General features: G+C 40.6%; 1 protein-coding gene across 2 annotated transcripts; it reads left to right on the top strand.

Moving 5' to 3' along the window:
- Positions 1-5,620: 5,620 nt before the first annotated feature.
- LOC6525404 lies at positions 5,621-6,976 on the top strand. Of its 2 annotated transcripts, none has more exons than XM_015190793.3 (4): positions 5,621-5,783; positions 5,864-6,001; positions 6,058-6,648; positions 6,708-6,976. In XM_015190793.3, the coding sequence occupies exons 1-4, from the start codon at positions 5,705-5,707 to the stop codon at positions 6,836-6,838; spliced, it is 939 nt and encodes a 312-aa protein (XP_015046279.1). In that variant the 5' UTR covers positions 5,621-5,704; the 3' UTR covers positions 6,839-6,976. The 2 variants fall into 2 exon arrangements, with proteins under 2 accessions (XP_015046279.1, XP_002101239.1); XM_002101203.4 differs by having other exon boundaries at positions 5,622-5,795.
- The last annotated feature ends 18,727 nt before the right edge of the window (positions 6,977-25,703 follow it).

Below are 25,703 nucleotides of genomic sequence, written 5' to 3'. Positions count from 1 at the left end.
AAAATGGAAAGAAAGGAGAACAGTGGCAGAGGCAGAGGCGGGGGGCAGTGGGGGCAGATAGGACACAAAGCAAATGCACAAACTGTAAAACTGTAGCCAAGCACTTTTTGATTTATGGAGAGCCAAGCGGGACTAGGTTAGGCACATTGGGCTAAAAGGGGGCTAAAAAGGGGGCTAAAAAGGGGGGCTAAAAGGGGGTGGGGTGTAGAAAGGGGGGGGGGTGCTTTTCTATGGCAGAGAGCGCAGTTTGGTCGGAAGTGTAGACAATTTGTTAGAATTTATACAAAAAATGCAGGCCGCTTTGCCCGAGCTAAAAATGGGGTATGCTGTATGGAGTGTATATACATATAGATATACTTATAAATATACATATATATATATACATATATATATATACATATATATATAGATATACATATACATTTGAAGTGGCGAGGGAAAGCAGGTCCTTTTCGGGCATATAAAACATGAGAGGCATTTCATTTTAAAGCGGCTCAAACAAAACAAATGCCTCGGCTTTTGTGTGGACTTGAAACTAATGATTTTCACTTACCACAGCGACAGAGGAAAAGCTGGCCTTAAAATGTGGGGGGGAGGGGGGTGGAGGGGGGTGGATACACCACCCACAACCATGCGGAATCTCAGCACAGATTTACATGACATTATGTCATTGTTGTAGCTACTGCCGCTGCTGCTGCTGTCTGTTTTTATGACGTCAATTATGTTTATGAGTGTCTAAACAAAAAGTCGTATAAAGCCTCCGGCATTCCCGTTGTCCTATGTCCTGGCACATGAGCGGGTGGCTCCTGGCTGGCCCACATCCTTGCAGTTGGTAGTTTGAGTTTAAGTGAATTTATTACCATGAGCAAAATTTATTTAAGCAGTCAAATGCACGTGAAGTGCATCTCAAGAAAGCTGTCACACAGTCTCCCTCCTTCCTCCTTTCATCTTACTCCTTCCCTCTTTTCACATTCTACTCTCTAGTCAAAGGAAGGACGAAATGGTAGAGATTCGGGGGGAAGGGGGGTGGAAAACCGGGGCCAAACTGCAGACACATGGATGTGTAGCAAGATGCTGTTTTTTTTCCCGGCTCTTCTACTCGCAAACTCACATTAGGGGTGGTCGGTTTTGTAAAACTAAATAAGCCACCGAATTATCAACGAATTTTTGCTGTTGTTAAAGATTGACTAGACTTAAAAAAGGCTAAATAAATTGCCATATAATTATGATTCCTGTTTTATAAATAATATAAAATATACAGCTGCATTTAACTGAGACTTGTAAATATGTTTCTGCTCTATGATTAGTTTAATGCTTTTCTCACTTGCCCCATTTGTTGACTCACCTTCGTGTGGCGCACTTGTGCCAATGACTGACAACTCTCGCACACACACACACACTTACGCAGACACAGGACACCCGCTCACACACACACCTACTCACAGCCACTCACACACAGACACACACACACACACACACTAACACACGCGTGGCTCGGGGCAATGCAAATTCAACTTTGCCGCTGCTTGAAGCAGTTGTCAGTAATTTCAAGCGAATGGCAGGCCAGGACATCTCACAGAGCATCAGCAGAAGGACACGGGGCACATGGATCGGGATCAGAAACGGGAGCAAAAGCAGGAGCAGAAGGAGCAGAAGGAGCAGAAGGAGCAGCAGGAGCAAGGGCTGGAAATAGAGGTTGCAGTGCCAACATTGACGAGGACAACTCCTGCTGCAGTTGCAGTTCCTGGTTGCCTGAAATCAAATCAAATTCCCGACAAACATCAACAACAACCAGGACATGTCGGTAATGTCACGTGTGTGTGTGTGTGTGTGCGGGCATCAGGATAATCAGCGTGATGGGGGGAAATTGAACAACAAGTTCCCGATTGCCATGTCTTGGCCAGAAAATACAATTTTTAATGCCAAATAATTCGGCCTGGCTGACAGGCATTGCCTGCATTTTGCTTAACAATTTCCGGAGCTTTCACTCAGCCTGAAAATGCCAACCAAAAGGTAGATTCAATCAGTTCTCAATAAGTTTATTCTTCTATTTATTAAAACCCATATTGCATTAAATTCACTTTCTCCAGTTTTAGTTTTAGTGATTTAGTGATTGTGCCCATTTTTGTGGGCAACTTTTAATTCAATTTATTTATGCACGATTTGGTGTCCTTGAAGGGCGGTGGGCGGTGGGCGTGGGCACACCTACAATTTCCGCATGTCAACTGCACTTTGCATGAGTGCTCAGCGAAGGGGGCGGCCGTTGGGGGGCGTGGCGTGGCACACACAAACGCACTCACGCACACACTTGTGTGCCACATCAGCACTTCAACTCTTGACTCCTCGACTTGGTTGTGCTTTTCCACTGGATCGTCATCATCATCATCATCGTCATCGTCATCGGTGTGGTTCGCATTCCCAGTTCCATTTTCCTGCCCGGCTTTTCCGCTTTCACCGAACTCAGTGCTTTGTTTTTTTTTTTTCTTTCTCTGTGGCATTTCCACTTGATTTACAAAACTCAACGCAACAACGAGGATAAGGGGCAAGTGGAGCAACAACAAAGCCGCATTTGACTGACTGACTACTGACTGCCACGCCCCCCCTCCGCCCCGCCCATAGGCCCCACTATATACCGCCCACTCACTGTCTGTGTTTCTCTATGTGTGTGTGTGTGTGTGTCTCTGTATGTGTGTGTGTATGTGTGTGTGGCCTGTTATAGAGTTGATTTATATGCACGTCGATTCGACGTAATTGAAGACGTGATCGAAATTCAAATTTTTGATTTTTAGAGCCCGTGACTGGATTGGCATTTGTACAAGGACCTTCCGTTAGTTCCATCCACTGCTCCCCCCCCCCCCCCCCACCCCACTTGCCACACCTCTTTTTGCCGCCCACTTTACCCGTCTCTTTTTTGGCTTAATGTGAATTCGGTTTTCCATTCTCTTCTCGCCTTGTATATGCTATAAAATAATTTCCTTTTTTTTTTATTTTCGACTGCCGCCTTTGGCAACAAGTTGCGGATTGTCGGTTCCTAGAAATGACTTCTTTTCGAGGATGGCAAATATTCATCAATGAAAATACAGAAATAAAGGTAATCTTCTTTGATTACCTAACAAATATTCATTGCTAAAAACTTAAAGTAATTTAATATTAATCAATTATGTAATAAATACTTTAATTTACACAGTACTTATTTCTCTTAATTTTGAACTTAAAATATCTTTAACAGCAGGCTGATAGATGCAATTAACCATTGAGACTTGAGTAACATTTAATTCCAAGGGTATTTGCGGTCGTATCCTTGCAGATACAAAGTAACTCTTAACTTGTTTGTCGGTTCTCTGCTGAGACGAGTTCCATCCCATCGCCATCTCGATCTGTTTGCCATCCCAATCCGTAGCTCAGTTCCTGGATTTAACTTGGTTCTTCGCTTCTGTCGGGCCATTTCCATTTCCATTTCCAAATCCAAACCCAAACCCAAACCCAAACCCAAACTCAAACTCAAACTCGGTTAAATCAGCCATGAAAACGGATTGTCGTCTGTGCATTTTTGCATTTCTTTCTGCTCATTTCATTGACTGTTGGGCTTGCTGGAGTGACTAACTGAATGAATGAGCGAATGAGTGAGGGAATGAGTGAATGAGTGAGCCAGTGAATCAGTGAATGAGTGAATGAGGGATTGAGTGCATGAGTGAATGAGCGAATGACTGAGTGGCGTGGCCTGACAAAACGTGACCTGCTGTCATGTCTAACAGTTTTCAATAATAATGGCAACCAACTGTCGCCCCTGTCCGCCCACATTTTCCACTTTTCTCGCATTTTCCGCCGCCCCTTTTGCTTATTAACACCGCCTTCATCTTGGGGATTATTTCCCCTTCACACTCACACACTTACACACATTCACACACTCACACACACTCACACACACTCAGACACACTCGCACACACTCGCACACATTCGCACGCATTCGACTGACATTAACTTCAACACCTGGTGGGAAAAGTGGGCGGAGAAAGGCGGTGAAAGGCGGAGAAAGGCCGAGCAGAGTGGGCGGCACATCTCGCACTCATCCAGATGCTAATGGCTGTGTTGTCGACACTCCAGACATTTGTAGGCTTTATGTGTCACCCGTTTGTTGCTTCTGAGTTTTCTGAGTGCCAACTTTTCCACCTTGACGCTGTCGTTGCTGCCTTTGAAAGTTCATTCAGGCCCAGTGATGAGAAGTGATTTTGCCCATTAAAGTCACGCACAAAAACTGAACCAACTTGTAAGCCAAGCTTCGAAAATTTCCAAATGAAGTAGAGCTTAGTTATTTTGAAATCAAACTTTTGCTATTTCTTATGAAAAGTCGGAATATTGTTGCAGAATTTTGCAAGACCATTTTTTACGAGGGTGTGGAAATGTCTGTAGGTGAATGTGTTTTGCACGACTGTTGTGCCTTTGTCATGCGTTTCGTTTGTGTTAATATTTACATAATTGCGGTTAAAAGTAGCTTTTAAGATGTTTTTAACTGGCACATGGAGAGAGGAGTGCCATTTAGCCCTTAGTTTGCTCCCCTTTGTTGGCATATCCTGCATTTAATGGCCTCTCCTTCCTTTGGTAGACAAATGTTAGAATCCGTTTTATTGCTAAAATCCCCGCAACCCCTTGGTTAAATACTGCCCTCATCCTACAAATGCCAATGGCTTGACATTTTAATAAAGAGATGCCTGTAGTACGGTGGGCTGCGGCATAACGGACAACAACTTTAGATACAAGTACTTTGGTTTATTTTGGCCAACAAAGGCAGCAATTTTTCACTATTTACACACAGAGCAGCAGCAATGGTGAAAATATTTTTGGCAAACCTCAAACATTTCATTTCGAATTTTTCTTTCGATTCTTATTTTATTTTTTTTTTTCTGTTACTCATCTCGGCTTTGTTGTGCCTGCATTGCCAGATGAATTTGTTGGCAAAATTGTTTGGGTTTTAAAATATTGAAGAGGGGTGTGCGGTGTTGCTGATGGTTGGTGATGGAACTATCCACATATCCGTTTATGTTTGTTAGGGGTACCCACTTTTACCCCCCAACCCCCTACCACTTCACCACCTAAAAATGTTGGCTGGTTTCCTCTCAGAATCCGAATTTCCATTTTCCCCTCGCCTTTTTCCCCATAGTTTTCCCTTCAAACTTGTTGGTAAACGTTTACGCAAGTGGGCGGCACTATGTGTGTGTGTGTGCGGGCGTGGCACTTGATGGGTTGCAACTTTTGTTGTTGCCAGCCACGGAAACTTTAACTTTTTGGCAACTTCGTGTGGCCGGCGGGCAACGAGGGGTTAAAGGTGGTCAGCCGCATAAGGCAAAATTGTGGCCAAGAAAGCTGAAAAGCGCCACAAAGCGGAGAACAAGTGATAATGGCTAAATCTAAGCGGTAACGGATTAGCTGATTTTCCTAAGAGATTTTCCTTGCGAAAATATGCTCAAATATTTAACATGCGATTTAAAACACATTTTAATTGGGTCTTCTGTGTATAAATAGTAAATAAATAGTAATATAAAGATGTGGAAGAGAAACTAAGCAGGCCAATTTATATACTTTCACAGTTTCCACTTTTATTTCTCAGTTCGCTAGGTTTGTTCTCTGCTATCAAACTGATTATTCAAATATATATATATATTTTAAGAATTTATTTTAAAACCCAAAACCGAACCAAAAGCGAACATGAAGAAGAGGCCTTTTGGACTGCCCATTTGGACGCCACTGTTCATCCTTTTCTTGCTCCTCCTGGCCGGCGTTTGGGGTAAGCCTTCGTGTAAGCAGAAATCACATTGTATGTATATGGTTACTCTCTAAATTAATTGCACTTAATTAAAAAAATAGTTGGCGTGAATCGCCATGGGCTGCTGGACATGTACCATCAGCAGGTTCATGGCGCTCCTCTAACTAGAAAGGGCATCGAGTGTCCAGCGGATGGAATGATGAATTTGCAGCAAAGCCATTTTGATAGATCAATGAATCGTAAGTTTAACGCTTGTTATTTGTTTTTTATTCCTATGATCATGAATTTGGTTTAGCTTTCAAAGCCTTTCTCTCTTGGCCGAGTAAGCAACAAAAACTGGACAAGGTTGATAAGTACAAGCCAGTGGAGGATGATTTTGGTGGCCAAGAGGAGCTATCCAAGTACCAACACGATGAGCCTCGTTTCGATTTTAAAATGTCCAAGTACCAAGCCGGTGCACCGCTATGTGATACAAAAGTGGATAAATTTCAGGCCCAAGATGATGAGTCGGACTTTGAGCGCAAGCTGGGAGGGATGGATCATCACCAGGATGCGGATCACTTCAGTCACTTCAACCTAGATGCAGATCACTTAGATCTTGATGCAAATCACTTCACACAGGGCTCAGATCACTTCAATCAGGGGTCAGAGCACTTCAATCAGGGGGCAGACCGCTTCAATCAGGGATCAGAACACTTCAATCAGGGGTCAGATCACTACAATCCGATTGGAGATCATTACAGCCTGGATGCAGATCAATTAGGTCACGATGTGAATCAATTAAGTCACAATGTGAATCAATTAAGTCACGATGTGAATCAATTCAACGGGAATGCAGATAACGTTCATCTGAATCGCGACCTGGATATGTTTGACAACATTCAAGGTACCTAACCAAATTGGCTTAATCTTTTCGAAAATCTTAGAAATTTGATCAACTTTCAGCTAACAAGCCCGAATTGGTAAATAGTCCCATGATGGACTACAAACGCGAGTTCGCCAGCGATGATGCCAATCCTTATGTCGAGAGTCTTCAGCAGCGTTACGAGCCTTTGCCACATGCCTATAAGGATTAATCCATAATCTCCATACGAAACACACATTATATATTTTTCTATAAATTGTTTAAGTGTTTAAAGCTTACTATTTGTTTAAATACATATTTCGAGTTCTTAAAGTGAGTGTAAGTTCACAGCTCGAGGTACTATCATTAATTTCTTGTAGCTGAGACAAGTTGAAACTTAATTTATTTTTTTTTGACAAAACAATACTTAATTATCTCGTGTGCGCCTGTCCAATTTCAACTGTCAGTTGGGTGGAAAATGAGGGGGAAAATGAGTGGGAAATGGGTAACGGAAAAGCTCTCTGCTTGATCGGTGATTTGCGTGGCGCCCTCTGTCGTACAATTTGGGGCAATTACGAAGCGATTAAAGAAGAGTTTCCACGGGAAAACTCCGTGGAAAAAGTGATGAAAGTTTTTCGACCAGAGCAGCTGGCGCGCAATAAACGTAATCAAATTTAATTTCAACAAATTGCTTTCGAATTACGCGACCTTCGCTGGCGCCGTTCAAGCGCAAAAGAGTTGGAAAATTGTTAAAATAATAACTTTTCACCCCCCCGCCACCCTCGCCACCCTTTCGATGTGCTTGCGCCCGCAGAATAATTGCCACAATAACAACAGCAATTTGCGCTTGAAATAATGGAATGAGTGTCCGCCCACGCGGCGTATACGTAATCATAAAAATTATGATTCATTCACCCAAACCGACGAACAGACAGACATTCAGACATTCAGATAGACAGACAGACAGACAGACAAATAAAATGCGGCAAAACTCGGACCTGGATTCGAGTTAGAGGAGCTCCAAAGAGCTCTGTTCCAAATAAACAAATTAAATTTGATTGAAGACCGAATGCAAAACTTTCCATTACAAGTTGCAAAAGCAAATTCATTTTGAATTTTTTCCCCATCTACTTTCGGTGGTGGCAAATCCATTTGCGAGAATTAGCTTCAGGGAAAGTTTGTGCTTTAAAATTGCAGCTAAATTCAATGGTTTTTAACGTGAATTTTGGTGTGTGAAAAATATATAAACTGATGTTGATTTGTAATCACTTAAAGAGAGTTTCACACACGCGCTATTGAAAAAGGTAATCCAAAGCTTTAACTGAAACTGGTTTGCTTTTGAAAAAAAAAGCTTGATGAAATGATGTCAAACGGATTGATGGATGTTTTTGGTCTTTTATTTTAGCCAGAAATCCCAGTGAAATGCCAGTTCAAAATGGCAAATAGAAAGCGGCTAATTAAGGCTTTCATCGTTGGCCTGTTTGTTCCCAGGTAATTTACATGTAAACAATTGCCCGATTCTGTTTGTTTGCTCTTGGTTTTGCCAGTTCTATTTCTCTATTTTACTATTTTACTATTTTTCTATTTTTGTTTTCACATTTCAGTTTAAGCCATCATCAACTGACAATTTTGCGGCTCTGCGATGTCCTTCTCGCCGCCCGTTGCACATTTACATATACATTTTGGCCAAAAGGCTGGAGGTTGGGTCGAAAAGTCAAACTAATCTAACAACTGCTAACAATAAGAACCAGGATTTTCCCCCTTTCCCCCTTGCTTCTGTTTTTCTTTTTTTTTTTTAGCGGACCATCTAAGCGCCAAGGGCAGCCACTGGTTTTTGCCCCCATTTCCCAACAATTTTCACCCCTCCCCCCCCCTGGCAGTTTCCCGGCTTTGTGCAAGTTGTTTTAACAAAGCATTTTGTAGTTGGCAAATATATCTCTGTGTATCTGCATGTGTTTGTATATATACATATATATGTGTATATGTACGTTGACAATTTTGCGTTGTCAGTTGTTGTTTTAATTAGAAAACTTTTTTACCAAACAATAACAACAAGAGCAGCTCAGCAGCAAAAAAGCTGAAGCTGCTGGAGCAACAGCAAAACTCAAAAAACGATTTTGAACGGCACAGTATTTTCATTCGCAAACGCCCCCGCCCCCCGCCCCCCGCCCCCTTGCAGTATTTGCATTTTCTATTTTATTTTGCTGCCTGCCAAATGAATAATGAATTTCTCTTCATTTTTACATTTTCACATTTGCACATTTTCGAATTTCTCCTCCTGTTTTCCATCAGCTGTATACGATATATGTTTGGATTTACATTACTTATCGCAATTCACGCAAATTCATGGGCTCAACTGAAAGTGGGAACACTTCAATCAGATCTACAAAGCAGATATCCAACTACTATATCCAACTACTATATCCAACTACTATATCCATTTGTGGATACTGTGGATACAAGGAACTGTAGTTACCCTCAGTTGCGAATCATTATTGCGCCATTCGTTCGACGATTTTTTTTGGAATTTTCTTTTTGTTTATTTTGCAAAATTAAATCCAACGTTTTAGTTTTATGAGGCAAAACTTGCTTTGTTTGCCGAATGGAAGAGGGGTGCGTGGTCAACCGCAAAGCCAGCTGGCCAAATCGAGGTCACTTCAGCTAACAGATACCCTGTACTTGCAAAGTGTTTATTTTCTTGCAGCTGCAAGAGTTACCTGCATAAATGAGTATTTTTCTTGAAACGTTTAAGGTTTTTAAAGATCTCTAAAAATAAACATATCTTTTTTTACAGCAATATTTTTATTAGAGTAAATTATTGCATACCCATTACAAAATGATATATTGTAAACATAAATTATTTTCATAGCATGCGATCAATTGGAAGAGTGAGTACTTGATCTGGGAAAAAGAATGGAAATGAAAACGCAAACACACACACACAAACAGAACGACCCACATGTATTAGAGTGCGGTTTGTTGTCAATCTCGTTAGAAACGAATCCTTTCGTAATCCTTGTGCTTCAGCTGCAGCTTTTTTTGTCCCTCTCTCTGTGTGTGTGTCCGTGCCTGTGTGTGTGTGTGTTTTTGTGTGTGTGTGTGTTTTTGTGTGTGTTTTTGTGTTTTTGGGTTTGCTTTATTTGCGCTGCTTGCTTTCCACCATCGCTGACGTCAGAGGGCGGTTCATGCGTTTTTGCTGCCTAATCCGCTGCCACCATCAAGATGAGCTCCATGGGAGTACTTAGGGGGGGGGGCTAAAGGGATAAAGTTGGGTTAAGGGGGTGGCGTGGCTCCATCCTATCACTATATCGCTATCCCACTATCCAACTATCCCACTATCCCACTATCCCTATCAGCAGCTGAGCATCTCAGCACTCGGCCATCCAACATGCAGCGCTTCCAATTTCACGACGAGCCCCGCAAATCCCACATAAGAAATTGTTTTCCAGTTATCTTTCATTTACCGCCATTGCTTTTGCACTTTCTTCAATGTTTCCCTTTTTTTTGGGAACCTTAAAAGAAATTTGGGGCAAAAGGCTTGTAATTATTTGGGCTAGTTAAAAATGTTAAATGCCATTGCGACATCTACAAATGGGCAACATTATTTACTTTCGAAATTCGCTGCCAGGCAGCTAAATATGATTGATGGTCCTTGTCGCGTTACGTAATCGCCGTGTCCTTAGTGCGTGTGTGTGTTCATAGTTTGTGGCTGTGAGTCCTGCGAACTCAAGTCATAAAATGCCATTATTTCTGCAGGTGCGCCGTCTGGTTAACACTTTGTTGCCGGCTTTTGAGTCACACTGACATGCAGACTTCACAAAGTTGTTTACGTGATTTCTAGATAATTATCAACATATTTTGTGCACTGCACAAAAGTACAAAAAACATACCATCAGGTATACGAAAATATTGTGACACGTTTGTGCTTACATTGTTACTGTATATTCTGTAAAGATTTAGCACTTAAAACTTACCTTTGCAACTGCTTATACATACTATATATTGCCATAAACATATATAATAATTTTTATATATTTTAAGACACTTAAATTGTTTTAGCTGCTGGCTTTAAGAGTGCCCTTACTCGATTGCTTTCGATTCGATTGAGCTCAAAGGCAGCCGAGTCAAGGACGGGCAGCAAACAGGAAACTCTGAACATTCGAACGCATATTTACGCATTAATCAATGAGGCAAACACGGCTAGAAGAGCGAAATAAAAATGAATGAAGGAATGGCCAAGTTGGCCGAGATGGCAAACAGGTATAGGTATTTTCCCACTCTTCCATTTTCCATTTTCCGACGCAGCCGCTGCTCCTGCAGACGTTTTTCCTCCATCTTCATCTCCAACTCCATCTCCATCTCCATCGTCGTCATCGACTCATTTCCATTTTGATCCTAAGCTTGGCCTGGCCTATTCATGTGGAAATCGAGTGCGGCTTGTGCTCCTAGTAAACATGCCAAGAAATTCGTATTTTTTTTAAAAAGACTCGACTAACTGAATACCTGTTGCTAATATATATAAGTGAATTATTGCACGATACATGAATTATTAGTATCAAAAATGTTAGATGCTTGCAAACTTGGCTTTTGCGCAAGTTTAAGCTTAGTTGCTTTTCCATTTCTTACGAATACCCAGTATACCCCTTCGATCTGCGATTAAGGGGTATAAAAATGTTCGAGTTTCGGGGCAGCGAGTGGGCGGGGACAGGCGCGTGGCCCCTTAGGACATGGGCGCCATAATGATATGAGTCACTGACTCAATAACGACAACCGACGTCTACCGCAAATGGGCAGGGGGGTGTGGGTGGTTGGGGGGTTGCATAATAATCGGGAAAAGCGTGCAGAAAATCGAGGGTGCACAAAAAAAAAAGAAAATAAAAAAAAAAATGAGGATAAGTCTAGCGTTGACGTTCCATAAAGCAAATCAATTCGATGTTGCCGTAACAGTTTTGTTTCTTTCTGCTTACTTCAGCAAATTGTGTGTGCGCCCCGAGGGCCAACAATGTTGAGCCAGGGAGGGGGGAGGGGGTGGTGCGGCATGTATATTGACAGGGCATATAAATAAATTATTAGCAAAATAAATGTTTAGCCAAGGGCGTGAGAGTGCCATCCTACCCCCAGCAAATATGGCGCTCGAAGCGAGCAAGTGTTTAAAAGATTAGACGAACGATAAATAGAATATATTAACTTTGTGTATATGCATCTGATATGCAAACATTGGAACTTATTTTCACAGATAAATGCTAAAATAGATTTCCCTTATACATATTAAATAGCGAATTGAACTACTGCCTAATTGCTTTAATAATTACTATGCGTTTTTCGCAAATGGAAAATACATAAATATGTTGCCTAAAAGTGTTGCATACTTTTCAGAGTTACTTTCGATGGCGATGTCCTCTCAAGCATTTCAAGCATGCAAATGGGCAAACAAAGTGCTGCCATTTAAACGATGTCTTGGCCACTTTAGCTGCCCCCCCCCCAAACCTCTTAGAAAAAGTGGGCGTGTCACGCGCATATTTTTTGGGGCCAACTGATGCATATTCCATGTAGTTGGGAGTTGGCTTCGCTTTCTGGATTTTGGATTTCTGAATCTGGACTTGGATCTGCAACTGGATCAATTTGCATGCGCCGCAGAACAAAGCAGCAGCAGCAGTGGAATCCGAATTAAGCCAAGTTTATGCCAGGATGACTGACAGGGTGACTCCGTTTTGCTGCAAACTTGACGACAAAAGTTTTTAACCGAATTAGCATCTTGCCAGACAGTTTCCGGCCATCACACACACACACATAGCCACAATGGAGGCTTTGGAATTGGCCAAAATCGGGAGAACTGGTGAGTGGCCCCCACTTTTTGCCCCACTTTGATTTCCATATGTATTGTTATCCCGGCTGCCCATTTTGTTTGTTGTTTTAATTAGAAAACTTGCCAAACAGTCGTCAACGAACGGAATTAATGAATTTCCCATGCCAATGCGAAATCCATGCTACCAACTCCCCCCTTTTGGTCTATAAAAAATCGGCCAAGCGGCAAATTGGCAATGCCCATGGCTTACAGCACTATGCAGTGTGGAAAAAACTGCAGTCGTAGTTGGTTAAATGGATATTTAAAAAATATATGACAAAAGTCTTACAAAGCGTAGAGTACAAACCCTTAAGTAAAAGATGCCAACTTTAAGTTACCCACTGAAAAAACTGCTTTTTGGAATATTGTATCTCCCATTTGGTAGCAAATTTCTTTTCACTGTGCAGATACAGATTGGAATACATTTTTTTTTTGGCGATTTATATGGCTTATTGAGTGTGGCGCGTGCCAAATATATTTTGGCACCCCGTCCTCGGCCTTTTTCTCGTATCAACTTGCAAGTTTTATGACCTCCATATGTAGCTAACAATGCCTGCAATTTATGTTGATTTGCGTGTCCTGGCATTTGCAGCATTTAATTACGGGCTTTGAGTTTGTCGCCCTTTCTTTCTTTTTTTGTTTTTTGCTCAACTTGGGGCGTAATTAATGAGGCCATCATAAATCTGTTTGCAAACGGAAAGTGCCCAAGAAGTGTCTGTTCTATTGGTGGAATACGCCATTATTTCCACAGATCTTTCTGCGCATTTTACTTTCATTACGGCCAAAGAGGTTTGCTCGTTCTATTTTTTTTTTATTTTTTTTTGCTTTTCGCACTGACCCCTTGAGGGCGTCAAACACTTTCGCTTTTAATTACCGCGCTGTGCGGGCGAAATTAATGTTTGCTGTCATGTTTGGCCAGAAAATAAAAAATGAACGGCCAAGAGTACTTAGCGCAAATGACAAATGTTCCCCTTGTTGTCCGGGGTAAAAACAAAAAAAGGAGTGAGTTTATTATTAAGTTTAGCTAGCTTCCGGTTGTGTAGCCGCCCAAAAATAACAAAAGTGAAAAGATAAAGGGGCGTACACAGAATTTTATCGCAACTTTTTTTATATATTATTAAAATAAATGAAAGTGCTGTTTGTATGAACATGCTTATTATTATTTTCATTAGTGTAAATGCCATTTTGTTTTATTTATTTATTAGTACTGCTACATGAAACCCCCTTTTCTACGCCACTGAAACCATGTCCTCTGGCGCTGTGGGCCACTTTATTAAAATCAAACTTAATGCCAAGGCAAATTAATTTTCTTGGCCCTGGCAAACATTTAATCTTTGGCAGGAATAGTTTTAGGCCCCTGGACAATGAAAAGTGGACAATGGACAGTGGACAGTGGATGGCTGTCAGTGGGGAAAATGCAAAGGACGAATGCAAAGGAGTGTAATAAAGAGAGTGAACAAGAATTTCCCTTTTGCCAGTCGCCCTTTTGCCCTTTTTTTTTTGTTTTGTCCAATCCAGAAGTATTATTATTTTAATAAAGCAAAAATGTGAGTGTGACATTTCACCTTTTTGTTTGTCTCCAAACGGAATTTCCATCTTGCTCTCAAACTTGATGAGGGTCATTCCATCTTAAAGCCGAACGCAGAAAATGGAGAAGGGAAATTGGTAAGAAATGGTACAAAAATATACGTAGAAATGGAAGGGAAAGCAGAAACCAAAACCGAAATCCGAAAAACCGAATCGCTATGTGAATGTGACTGTACTGTGACTGTGACTGTGGCTGTGGCTGTGGCGAAAGCATTTCATTAAAAACTTCCAGGCTATTAAGCAAAACTTTGTGCAGCATTTTGCCAAAACTGTGTGATAAGTATCTGAACGAAATGCAAAGCTGCCAAAAGGACGCAGGACACAGGACGATGGCGATGACGATGACGATGACGACAGCTGATGAAAATCGTGAACGCGGGCGCCTCAACTCAGCTTTCCTCAACAAATCACAATTTTCGCCGCAAATTGCTGTCGGGGAAAAGAAGTTCAAACATTTGTCCAAGGATCCAAGCTGGATGATTCAAGGATCCAGGGATCCAAGTAACCGGGGGAAAGGACCCAAGTCCCGCTGGCAGGAGCCAAGGCGTTGTTGAACAACAATTGAATTGCAGTTGCTGGCCGTGCCTGGCGTGACAAGAGTGCAAGAAGTGCCGCGGAAAATTTGTGGAAAATGTGTGGGTGGGTGGTGGTGGTGGTGATGGGCGTGGTGCCGCTTCAAATGCGTGACTCAAAGCGTCGACAACAACAGCAAATACAGCGGAAAAACACAGAAAATAATACGACTAAATTGGATGAGAATCGCAGTTCAAATACTCTTCAAGTGCAGTCAGTGGGAACTGTGTGAACTTTAAAGTCCTATCTTTCTTATCTTTAATGAAATGTAACCAATTATTTGTTATTCAAGCTGAATTTTTGCAATATAACTAACAACAAATTCGTGTCAATACCAACGTAATTAAATTACTTGTATACTTTTTTTTCCAGCACATAACAGTGACTTCTTTAACTCAGTTTCTTGGCCAGAGTTTGCTGCGTCAATGAACTTCATTTCCGCTGGGTGTTGGTGCTCCTTTGGTTCCTTTTGGCTCCTTTGCAGATCCTTTGACTCCATCCACTGGAGTTTGTTGTTTGTGTTTGTTCTATACATTTTCTGGCAATTTGCAGAAGCCACAACACTCGATGCTTGGCTAATGTAGCACATGATTTATAATATTTCAAATGACAGGGGAATCGTGAAAAGGATTTCTTGGCCAAAAAGTTTTTGTGCCCTGCTTTTCGCTGTTGGCCTTCGGTGTTTTTCATGTTTTTCGTGTTTTTGGTGTTTTTGTTGCTTTTGGTTTCCTCTTGTGCCAGTAAATATATGCTAAATAGGCTTTTTGACATTCTACCTGTCTGCCCGCATGTCTGTCTGCGTTTCCTTTCCATCCTGTGAGTGGGGATTTTGGGCATTGGGGGACTGGGGCATATCCTGCAGGAGGCTGGCCAGCTGTAGGCCTGTGGGTCCTGCCATATCCAGTTACAATTCATTAAATTTTATTTTTACGTGCCGTCTGCTTTTCCCCCCCTTTTCCTGCCTTCTGGCATTTTTGGGGCCATTGTGTGCGTCGTGTGCGTGTCCTTAAGCGGAAACTTCGACAGGAAACACCTGATTCGTAAAATATTGAAAAAGTTTTCATTTTTCCCGCTCTTGTGTTTGTTGGCCTTCTTCAACTCGGCTATTTTAAGAGGCTGTTGTCTGTTGCCCTACAATTATTTGGTAGCTTAAGAATTTCTTGTATTGAAATGACAAGAAAAGCATAGCTAATAAAAATAATATTTTTTTTTTTAGCATATTTTTCATAATATGTATTATGATAAAAATGTATAACATAATTCCGTTGATAGGTTAAAAGACTTATGTTTTTTTTTAGAAATAATTTTAGACTGCAAGCCGTATTTAAGCATCCTTTTCAAAGAGCATGTGCGATTATTACATGCGAAATTTGGTTGTTGTAGCTCATGTTTGTTGCTGATGTTGATATGAAATTATTGCAAAATAAATGCAAATTGAATTTCTCATGCATAATTTGCTTAGAAGTTGAGCAAAAGTTATAGCCTGAACTTTGATGTATTTTGTGGGTGTTTACAGTAATCCCTCCTTTCAGTTCTACCAAATGTGTTTTGAATTTCAATGCGATGTGTGTTCTATGCGGCGTACAAAATCGAACGAAAAATGCCGATATATATATGGAAAATTAGCGCTTAGATATCAAATCACTAATTGCATTAACCTTTATATGTAACTTTATATAAAAAATTATAAATTATTACTTTGGGTTTCTAATTGCATTACCGAAACAAATTAATTGAAAGTTTCAATTGTTAGCAGCACAAGAGTTGATTATTTGGCAATGCTGCTTAATTGAAACTATGTTATAGTTGAAAAACTATTTATAGGAAATGTCTTATTGCAAATAGTGTTTTTAGCTATGTGGCTTATTTGAGCTAAGATACAGCTGAAAATTGGACTAAAAATTACTTTTTTTTCCCATATTGTTTTTTTTTAGATTTGTCCTTGCAACAGGACCTCATTAGGCGTCGAACCTAACAGTTTGAAGCGAGTGCAAAGGCTGGCCATGGCACTCACGTGTGAGTTCTCGTATTTCAGCACGTTTCTCATATTTATTTTGATTAATGTCCACTTATCCACTTGCCACCAGCAATTTCAATCGTCTCCAACTTCATGGTTGCCTGCGAGCAGCACGTGCTGCCAAAAGTGGTGAGTGCTGTTCGACGAAGGGAATTGTCTATTGGCCAGATAGCTAAGATGGCCAGTTAGCAAGTTGGCCAGTTGGCCAGTTGGCAGCGACAGCAATTGATGTTCCACCCACAATTTGGGACCTTTTGCACCTGGCCACCAAGGTTCACGTAGACAACAGAGCTCCTCATCTCTGGTAACTCGGCTCAACTCGGATATCACGGATATCAGCAGCGTCTTGGCCATTCCGGAATCCGGTTTGTCCGCGTCTCACAGATCCAGGCATCAGTTGCACTGGCCGGTGTACGTGTTCGCACTTCGCAGCGCACGTGACTACCAAACTCGAATTTATTGAATATTTGCCATTGGCCATTTGATTTCTTATTAGGCGCAGCATGTCCTTCCACAAGGATCTGCCCCATGCCATAGTCTATGGCCGTAACTGAGCTTTAAGCGTTGTTACATATGCTAATTTAAAGCCGGCCAACTCACACGTGGCCAAAAAACCAAGCTGTGAACGGTAGTTACATAATTAAATGCGACCCACAACTGCCAGATTTGTTCGCTGGGGCATTTGGCATTTATCTCTCATCATCACGAAAAAAAAAAAAAAAATGCCACAACAGCACAGCAGTAGATGGTTATAACAACCATTGAATGCACTATCACCCTTTTTTTTTACCACAATATAACTAACAATTTTACTCAGGCCTAATATGACCTAAGGTATAAATGTGAAAATGGCAGGCATAGCAATTAAATAAGTTGTTATTTCAAATAACATATACTACTGCCATAACGCCTACTTGGCTTATTGCATTTGAGGCTTATGGCCAGTGGCCAAAGGTAGAAGTTGGTAGTAGTAGCTAAAATCCTAGTAAAACTGGCATGCCACACCCTGCCGCATTTTATGGCTTGCGGGGCATAGAAAAACACAAGCTGCAACACACTTACAACCGGGGTTAAAAAAAAGAAAAAAAAAAACAAAAAGAAAAAGGAAAAAAAACACTTTTTAGTTAAAGCACATTCACATACGCGTACGTGTGTGTATATATGCATATTTTCATGATTTTCCATGCTTTTATGCGGCATACGAGAAATGTTTTTGCAGCGTTCTTTTTTTGTTGGTCTTTTTTTAAAAAATATTTTTACACTCGGAAGCTGGAAAACTCTGAACTGCACTGGCAGACGACTAAAATGTTGAGGATGACACTTCCGTGTTATCTACTCTCGTGGAGCAGGGAGCTGGGAGCTGGGAACTGGGAGCTGGGAGCTGGGAACTGGAAGCTGGGAACTGGGTTAATGTGGCAAGCTGACAGCGGCAAGAACGCGCAAAAGCGCAAAAGTTTGTGCCCGAGAATTTCGCCACTAATGTCCTTCGAGTCCTTCGAGGAGGCGAGAACGATGAAAGTGGATGGGTGGGTTATCCTGTTTTTGGGGCCACTACAGTGGCATTTGATGTGTTAATCATGCGTGAAATTAATTCGCTCCACAATGTCTCATTAGTCTGCATTAACTGAAGCGGCCAAGCGGTCGGGCCAACAAGGACACACAGCAGCAGCAGCAGGACAATGGCAGGATAGCAGAATGGCAGGCAAACAGGACATGGACACTCGCACACACATGGCTCATATATTATTAAGTTAATCCCAAGCCATCGTCTCACCATCGTCGCTCGGTGTGCTCAAGTGCTTAAAATTAAATAATTAATTAAACTTCAGCCTGGGAGCGGAGGGATTTTGGCGGCAATGGCTGTGGACTGTGGATTCGGTATGCTGCTCAGTTGTAATGGTTTTGTATCTCTATTTAACAGTGTTTGTGCACTGGCAGAAAAATAGCATAACATCTGATACCATATATAATAAAAGTACTTGACTTAAGTACTTGTACTTAAGTAAGAATGCGCTAACACTAATGCAGCTGACACCTAATTTGTATAAATGAATTCCTCAACTTTTAGCACACTTTTTGGGCCAGTGTATTTGGTAACGGAGACTGTATCACAATGCGAGTCACATCTGCGCTTAGCAGCTCATGAATATCGTATTAACTTTTACTTTTCGTGCCCTCGGTGGGGCTACGTGTTTGGTTTTTGGCTTCTTGCTGTTTTTTGCCCAAAAAAGCTGGTGGTTGGGTGGTTGGGTGGTGTGTGAAACAGGTGGATCAGGGGTAGCTCCACCTTGACAGCGAAATGACAGGCAAATCTCGCGGTGAGTATTCAATCTCAGTCGCACAAGTGCAAGAAAATGCACAACTGGAGTTAGAAGCTTTAGCATTTTTGGGCTTACTAATATGTTTGCATGATTACCATTAAGCACTTCTGTCTGCTGCATTGACAACTGGCTTTAAATCAGCTCCTGAATGTGCTCAATTAGGTAGCTATACATATATACAGATGCAAGTGGTAAGTTGCAAGTGGTAAGTTGCAAGTGGCAAGTGGTAAGTGGTAAGTGGCAAGTGGCAAGGTGCAAGTGGTAAGTGGGTGTGTGGCGCCAGGTGTCTTCCCCATTTTATGGCCAGTCGCTGCTGTTTGGCCATCGCTGGGAGTGAAAACAAAAGAAACAGATGATTTATGCGCTGGCTTAAAACTTTGCGGTTTTTACTTTTCACCGCATTTTTGTTTGCCTTCTTAACTATGGACTCTGGTCTTTGGTCTTTGGTCTAAAGGGGCGTGGTCAGGTGAGCACTTGAACATTTCATTCTAGAGTTGGCATTATAGCTGGCAAATTCGTTGACTTATAAATATACATATTGAATTAAATTTCTTTAATAAATACCATTGAAATATATATGCACTCTAATGTGCAATAGATTTTATGAGATTTTTTCTTTGGCCACAATCATGCTCACTGCATTACTATATTTCCCAGTTATGGCAAATACAACATCCCAATTATACTGTTGCAACGCCTTGTTGTGGGGTGTTATGGGTGATGGGGATGATGGGGGTTTGCTAGAACTGGGGATTGAGATCTCTGGGGGAGATGATGATGGCCAGAGTGGGCGGAAGTTTCGGCAAATGCTGCCTGCCTGCAGGTCACGTAGCGCAAATAATGAACTTGGTTCGACTGGCGACTGCAGGCGTCCGTTGGATGGCGCAGTTTGTTTTGGCCAGAAGATGAAGTCCTCGAAAAGGTGGCAAGTGTTCGGGATGAGGGGTCACTCCACTCCTCTCCGCCACGTCCAAGCGCCCGTTTAATGGCAACAACGATGGACCATTCGAAATGATTACGGGTTACTGATTACTGCTCCTCCATTGGCGACCGTACAAAAGGGGTAATGGACGGTCTACTATCGACTGGATTGAAGATAAATCCATGGAACATTTATCCGGATACTGGGCAGGAGGAGCAGGGCATTCGGTAATAAGAAGTTAAGCCAGACAAAACAATTAGCTTTGGTTCGCTGAGCATGTTTCCCAGCAATCAGCGGGATTTTTTTTCAATCAGCATCGGAATTGTCTTCTCCTTCCAGTGCCACTTATTCAATTTAATTTCTGTACCTTTCCTCATGTGAAGTTTTTTAAAAAATAGAATTATGAATTTTAGTTGTAGATATCTAAGCTTTTTATGTTTGGAATTAGGTTTGCAGTTTTGCTGCTTATTTTTGCTAGATATTCGCTTCGTTGATAGCTTAAGTGCATCGATTTGGCTGTCAGACCTTTCAGCATATCGAATATCATAGGAGACTGACTTTTTAGATAATTACTTACAACTTTCATGTTTAAACACAGTTCGATAGGAAATTTAATTACGAGCTCAACGAGGTATTGCATTTCATATTCGGACCAATATTTCGAAAGTTCTGATCAAAATACTGCTATTTATAGTGGCAAAATAACTGAAAAGCGATTTTCGGCCAAAAATCATCATACAAAAATGGAAGAAAAGTGAAAATAATATTTTTTTTTTGTCGAAAACACAGTTCGATAGGAAATTTAATTACGAGCTCAACGAGGTATGCCATTCCATATTCGGACCAATATTTCGAAAGTTCTGATCAAAATACTGCTATTTATAGTGGCAAAATAACTGAAAAGCGATTTTCGGCCAAAAATCATCATAAAAAAATGGAAGAAAAGTGAAAATAATATTTTTTTTTGTCGAAAACACAGTTCGATAGGAAATTTAATTACGAGCTCAACGAGGTATGCCATTCCATATTCGGACCAATATTTCGAAAGTTCTGATCAAAATACTGCTATTTATAGTGGCAAAATAACTGAAAATGGGTTATTGGCAAAAAATGATCATCAAAAATTGGAAGAAAAGTGAAAAATATATGTTATTTTTTTTGAAAACACAGTTCGATAGGAAATTTAATTACGAGCTCAACGAGGTATGCCATTCCATATTCGGACCAATATTTCGAAAGTTCTGATCAAAATACTGATATTTACAGTCGCAGAAACACGATTTTCGGCAAACATTCAAAAATCATAGTCAAAAATTGGAAAAAAAAATTTTAGAAATTCAACTTTAATTTTTAAACACAGTTCGATTCTAAATTTAATTACGAACTCAACGAGGTATGCCATTCCATATTTGGAGATATATTTCGAAAGTTCTGATCAAAATACTGATATTTACAGTCGCAGAAACACGATTTTCGGCAAACATTCAAAAATCATAGTCAAAAATTGGAAAATAATTTTTTTTTAAATCAACTTTCATTTTTGAACACAGTTCGATTGGAAATTTAATTACGAACTCAACGAGGTATGCCATTCCATATTCGGACCAATACTTCGAAAGTTCTGATCAAAATACTGATATTTACAGTCGCAGAAACACGATTTTCGGCAAACATTCAAAAATCATAGTCAAAAATTGGAAAATAATTTTTTTTTAAATCAACTTTCATTTTTCAACACAGTTCAATTGGAAATTTAATTACGAACTCAACGAGGTATGGCATTCCACGATTGGAGATATATTTCGAAAGTTGTGATCAAAATACTGATATTTATAGGCGCAGAAACACGATTTTCGGCAAACATTCAAAATTGGAAAAAACAAATTGGAAAAAAAATTTTTTTTAATTCTACTTTCATTCTTGAACATGATTGGACCAATATTTAATAATATTCCAATAAGTTCTGATCAAAATAGTGATATTTACAGTCGCAGAAACACGAGGCGCGTCCTTGAATACTGCGATACTCGTATTATGGGCATTATGGGCAATCAAAGGCGGCAAACTGTCATTAGTGCCGACAGGCGACATGTTCGATATTCAATTTGCTGCCATATTGATTGACTAATTGAGCAATCTTGATAATTCCATACCCAAAAATTATACACGCGCTATATGCGGAGTGCAATCAACAAATTAAGCCCAAGAACTGAGAGCATTATTTGTTTAGATTACATATGCATGCGCCGGGTTTTTGGGGTAACCCAAGTGTGAGTGTTACCACTCTGCCGCAGTGGTTGAAATCAAAATGCTTAATTAATAGATTAAAACTAAATTATGTTGGCCAACTTGCCAATCTGTCCATCAATCATTCAATTGAAACGTAAATAGTAATTTGGTATGTGAAAAACAACTGGCTACCCAGCTGCAATTCCAAATCGAATGCGAGAGTGAATATGAATATGAATATAATTACTGGCGATTGTTGCAACTTAAATTGAGTTGCCACAGTGGGTGTGGCATGTGTTTCTAATGCAATTTAATCAGACTTCCGACCACAACGATCAATGTTGGTTGACAAAGTTGCAAAATTAATGCACCAACTGGAATTTTTAATAAACAAATATTTTTGGCAATTCTTTACTTAATGTATAACAGCCGAATTGATTTTCATCTTTGTAATCAACGTATTTAGTAATAGTTTTCTATCTCTGCAGCTAAATCTGTTTGTAGCAACATTAAATGTGATTTTAATGGCTTTACGGATATGTGTGCATATTAGTCAATGATAACCATCTTGCAAGTACGCATTTATTTATTGTTTGGATAATTACCGAGACTTGTCGAAGGACATTCGACTTTGCGATTGTGGGATTGTGGGATAATATTATTCCGACTATTGTGCTTGGCTTGCCATAATATTACAGCTAATAAATGTTGTCCTGTCACGACAATCAGCCGGTGTTTGCCGACTTGGGGAGCGATTGACAAGGACGGGGACATGGACATGGACATGGACATGGATAGGGACATGGACAGGGATATTTCTGGGAAGCAAGCTTCCCTTTCCTGGCCAGATGAATGTCTGCATGTCTGAATGTCCTCCGGTTATGCGAACTACAATCATCCCAATAAATATGCAACATGGATGGCACAAATAAAATACATGTATTTAGTTCTATATTTGTGTGTATGTGTCGGCACAATGCGCTTGTGTGTGTGTGTGTGTGTGTGTGTGGCAATTTTGCATTCCTAATGCGACAAGCCAGAAAAGAATTCATAACAAATTTACAAAAATACATAACGAACATAAATAAAATACCCAAAGCAGCTCCGCAACCAACACTCAAATGTATGCTGGTGCACTGCGCCAAAAAATGAGTGAATTCATTGCAGATTTGTGATAAAATCAACTATGATTTAAAGTTGCTTTTATACTTTATATATGCAAAGTCTCTTTTACTCCTTTGAGAGTAGATTTTAAGTTTTTAAGTTTACAAGTTGATAATATTAATATTAATAGTTCCCAGTGCATATGAATCCCAATATATATATAGATATATATTCAGGAAGATAAACAACGCGCGTTGCGGCTGTCCAAGTTATGGATGAGCAGACAAGGTTAGGGGGGGGGGAGGGGGTGTCGTTTTGGCCCGCAGCACAAATCAATTGGATTAGAAAATTGTCAACGAAAACGTCGCAGGGAGGGTCCTTTTTTGCCGCGTGTGTGGGAGAGTGTGTGTGTGTGTGGATGTGTGTGTGTGTGTGTGGCAAGGACGCCGGCAAGACGACGCTGAAAATGTTGCAGCTTACATTGATAAATTATGGATAGAGGCGACAACAACAATAACAAATCGAATAAATATTTATGAAACTAATGAAATGACATCAGCGGGATTTGTCCTGTCTGTAAGTTGTGTGTCCTATCTATGTATCTGTATCTGCAGCTGTGCGTGTGTGTGTGTGTGTGTGTGTGTGTGTGAATATCCTGAGTATCCATGTCTTCGTTCCGGTATGTTAATCTGTGCGAAGGACGCACCTTACAGCTGAGGAACGAGGATGAACAGAACAGAATGATAATGACTCTGCCACGGGGATGATATTTTGATGGGACTTATGATGATGATGATGATGTTGATGTCGGCACCGTATAGACTAGAAAAACCTTTTAGAATGTTAATGACTTATGAGACTTTTGCTCCACCCCCTTCCCCCGCCCACTATGATGTAATGTCTTGGCTGGCTGAAGGAATATTTTTATGGCGCTTGTTCCATTCGACTCAAGGCGAGTCGTTAAAAACCGAGGGAAAAGTTTTTTGGCTACCTATCTTCTATGCCTAACCAACTAACCAGCCATCGAAAAACAAAAAAAAACAGGATACAACAATATGAAGGGATTAAAGGCAGTCGGTTTTATTGGCATACTTAAAATACGGCCTGGCACGCTTTGCGCTTACATTTCTATTATTTACTTATCATAATTGAATATTGTTGTTTTTTTTTTTGCCTCGCTGTGCATTGCAAATTGCATTCTTTGCCTGGATCGCCAAACAATTAAATGTCCTTTGTTTCCTAATTGAAATTTATTGAATTTTTGTTATGTGTATGTGCGTGTGTGTGTGTGTGTCTGTTTGTTTGTTTGTGGGTATTTGTACGCAGCTCGAAGCGCTTTAATTAATTAATTTGGTTGCGTTTTAATGTTAACTAAACACGCAATATCGTTTTGCAACCTCAAAACGCCTGGGATTCAAGTAAAAACGTGGAAAAAATGGGAAAAAAATCAAAGTGAATGGCAACTAAATAAAATCAACGGGAAACCCTTTTCAAAAAAAAAAAAAAAAACTAAACTAATAGGAAATAGATTTAGTTCGATAAAATCGAACAATGTAAAGCAATTTAATATAAAATAATTAATTACAACCAAGCCTCATTGTTTAACCCATTTCTATTTGTGTAAATCAAACAACACACGTATCCGTTATTAAATGTAATTAAGAATGTTAAGATGTTTTAGCTAATAAATATTTTTTGGCTTTTTTTTTTTAGTTTAAGATTTGTTGGCTTTTTTTTTTTTAGTTTAAGACACCATTTGAAATTGATGAGCCATTTGCAGCGTTTTTGTGGCAAACATTTAAGGGCGCCAACATGACAAAGGATATTGTGGCACTGACCGCAAAAAGTAAGCAATCCGGTTATCCGGTAATCCGGCTGGAGTCCATGGCGACTTGGAGTCGCAGTTGGAGTCGGAGTTGAAGGTGGAGGTGGAGCCAATGAGCCGTGATGGGGCCAATCGATTGCTCGGCTGCAAGACCGCAAAACGAATTTAAGAGCCAAAAAGCTAATGTGCTCTGCGTTGAGGTCGAGCTGGGGATTCAGGTTTCGGTTTCGGTTTCGGTTTGGGTTTTGGGTTTAGGTATTGGGGAATTATTTGAGAATGTGTCCGTGTACATGTTGCAAATCAATTTCGCAGGACGACGCCTGACAGTTGCGCCACATCGAGTGGCAGTTTTAGGGGGGGGGGGGGGGGGGGATGGGATTGGAATGAGAATCCGTGAATTTTGGGGCAGCGTGCAGCAAGTCAAGTTGGCCATCCATCAAAAGCATTCGGCGCCCGAAGCGTTAATCGTTGTCAAAACCTGATAAAGACTGATTGAGTGCTTAATGGCATCGCTGGGTGCTGGGCGACTGCGGCACGGACGTTGTATGATAATCAAGTTGATGTCCTTGCGCAAATAGAAAGTAAATCCGCGATGCTGGAGGAGCAGTAGGCAGTGGATGATGATCTAAATCGAAAGATGAGGGTAACGCGGCTCTAGGTGAGTTGGCCAACTG

Source organism: Drosophila yakuba, chromosome X (assembly GCF_016746365.2).
Source record: "Drosophila yakuba strain Tai18E2 chromosome X, Prin_Dyak_Tai18E2_2.1, whole genome shotgun sequence".
NCBI classification, from domain to species: Eukaryota; Metazoa; Arthropoda; class Insecta; order Diptera; family Drosophilidae; genus Drosophila; species Drosophila yakuba.
This window is presented reverse-complemented; position numbering and strand designations above follow the sequence as displayed.

What these genes read in the sequence shown, in the direction of transcription:
- LOC6525404 (XM_002101203.4), top strand. Translation starts at nt 5,705, where the DNA reads ATGAAGAAGAGGCCTTTTGGACTGCCCATTTGGACGCCACTGTTCATC. An exon ending in TTTTGATAGATCAATGAATC is followed by an intron (nt 6,002 to 6,057) that starts GTAAGTTTAACG and finishes AATTTGGTTTAG; the next exon opens with CTTTCAAAGCCTTTCTCTCT. An exon ending in TATGTTTGACAACATTCAAG is followed by an intron (nt 6,649 to 6,707) that starts GTACCTAACCAA and finishes ATCAACTTTCAG; the next exon opens with CTAACAAGCCCGAATTGGTA.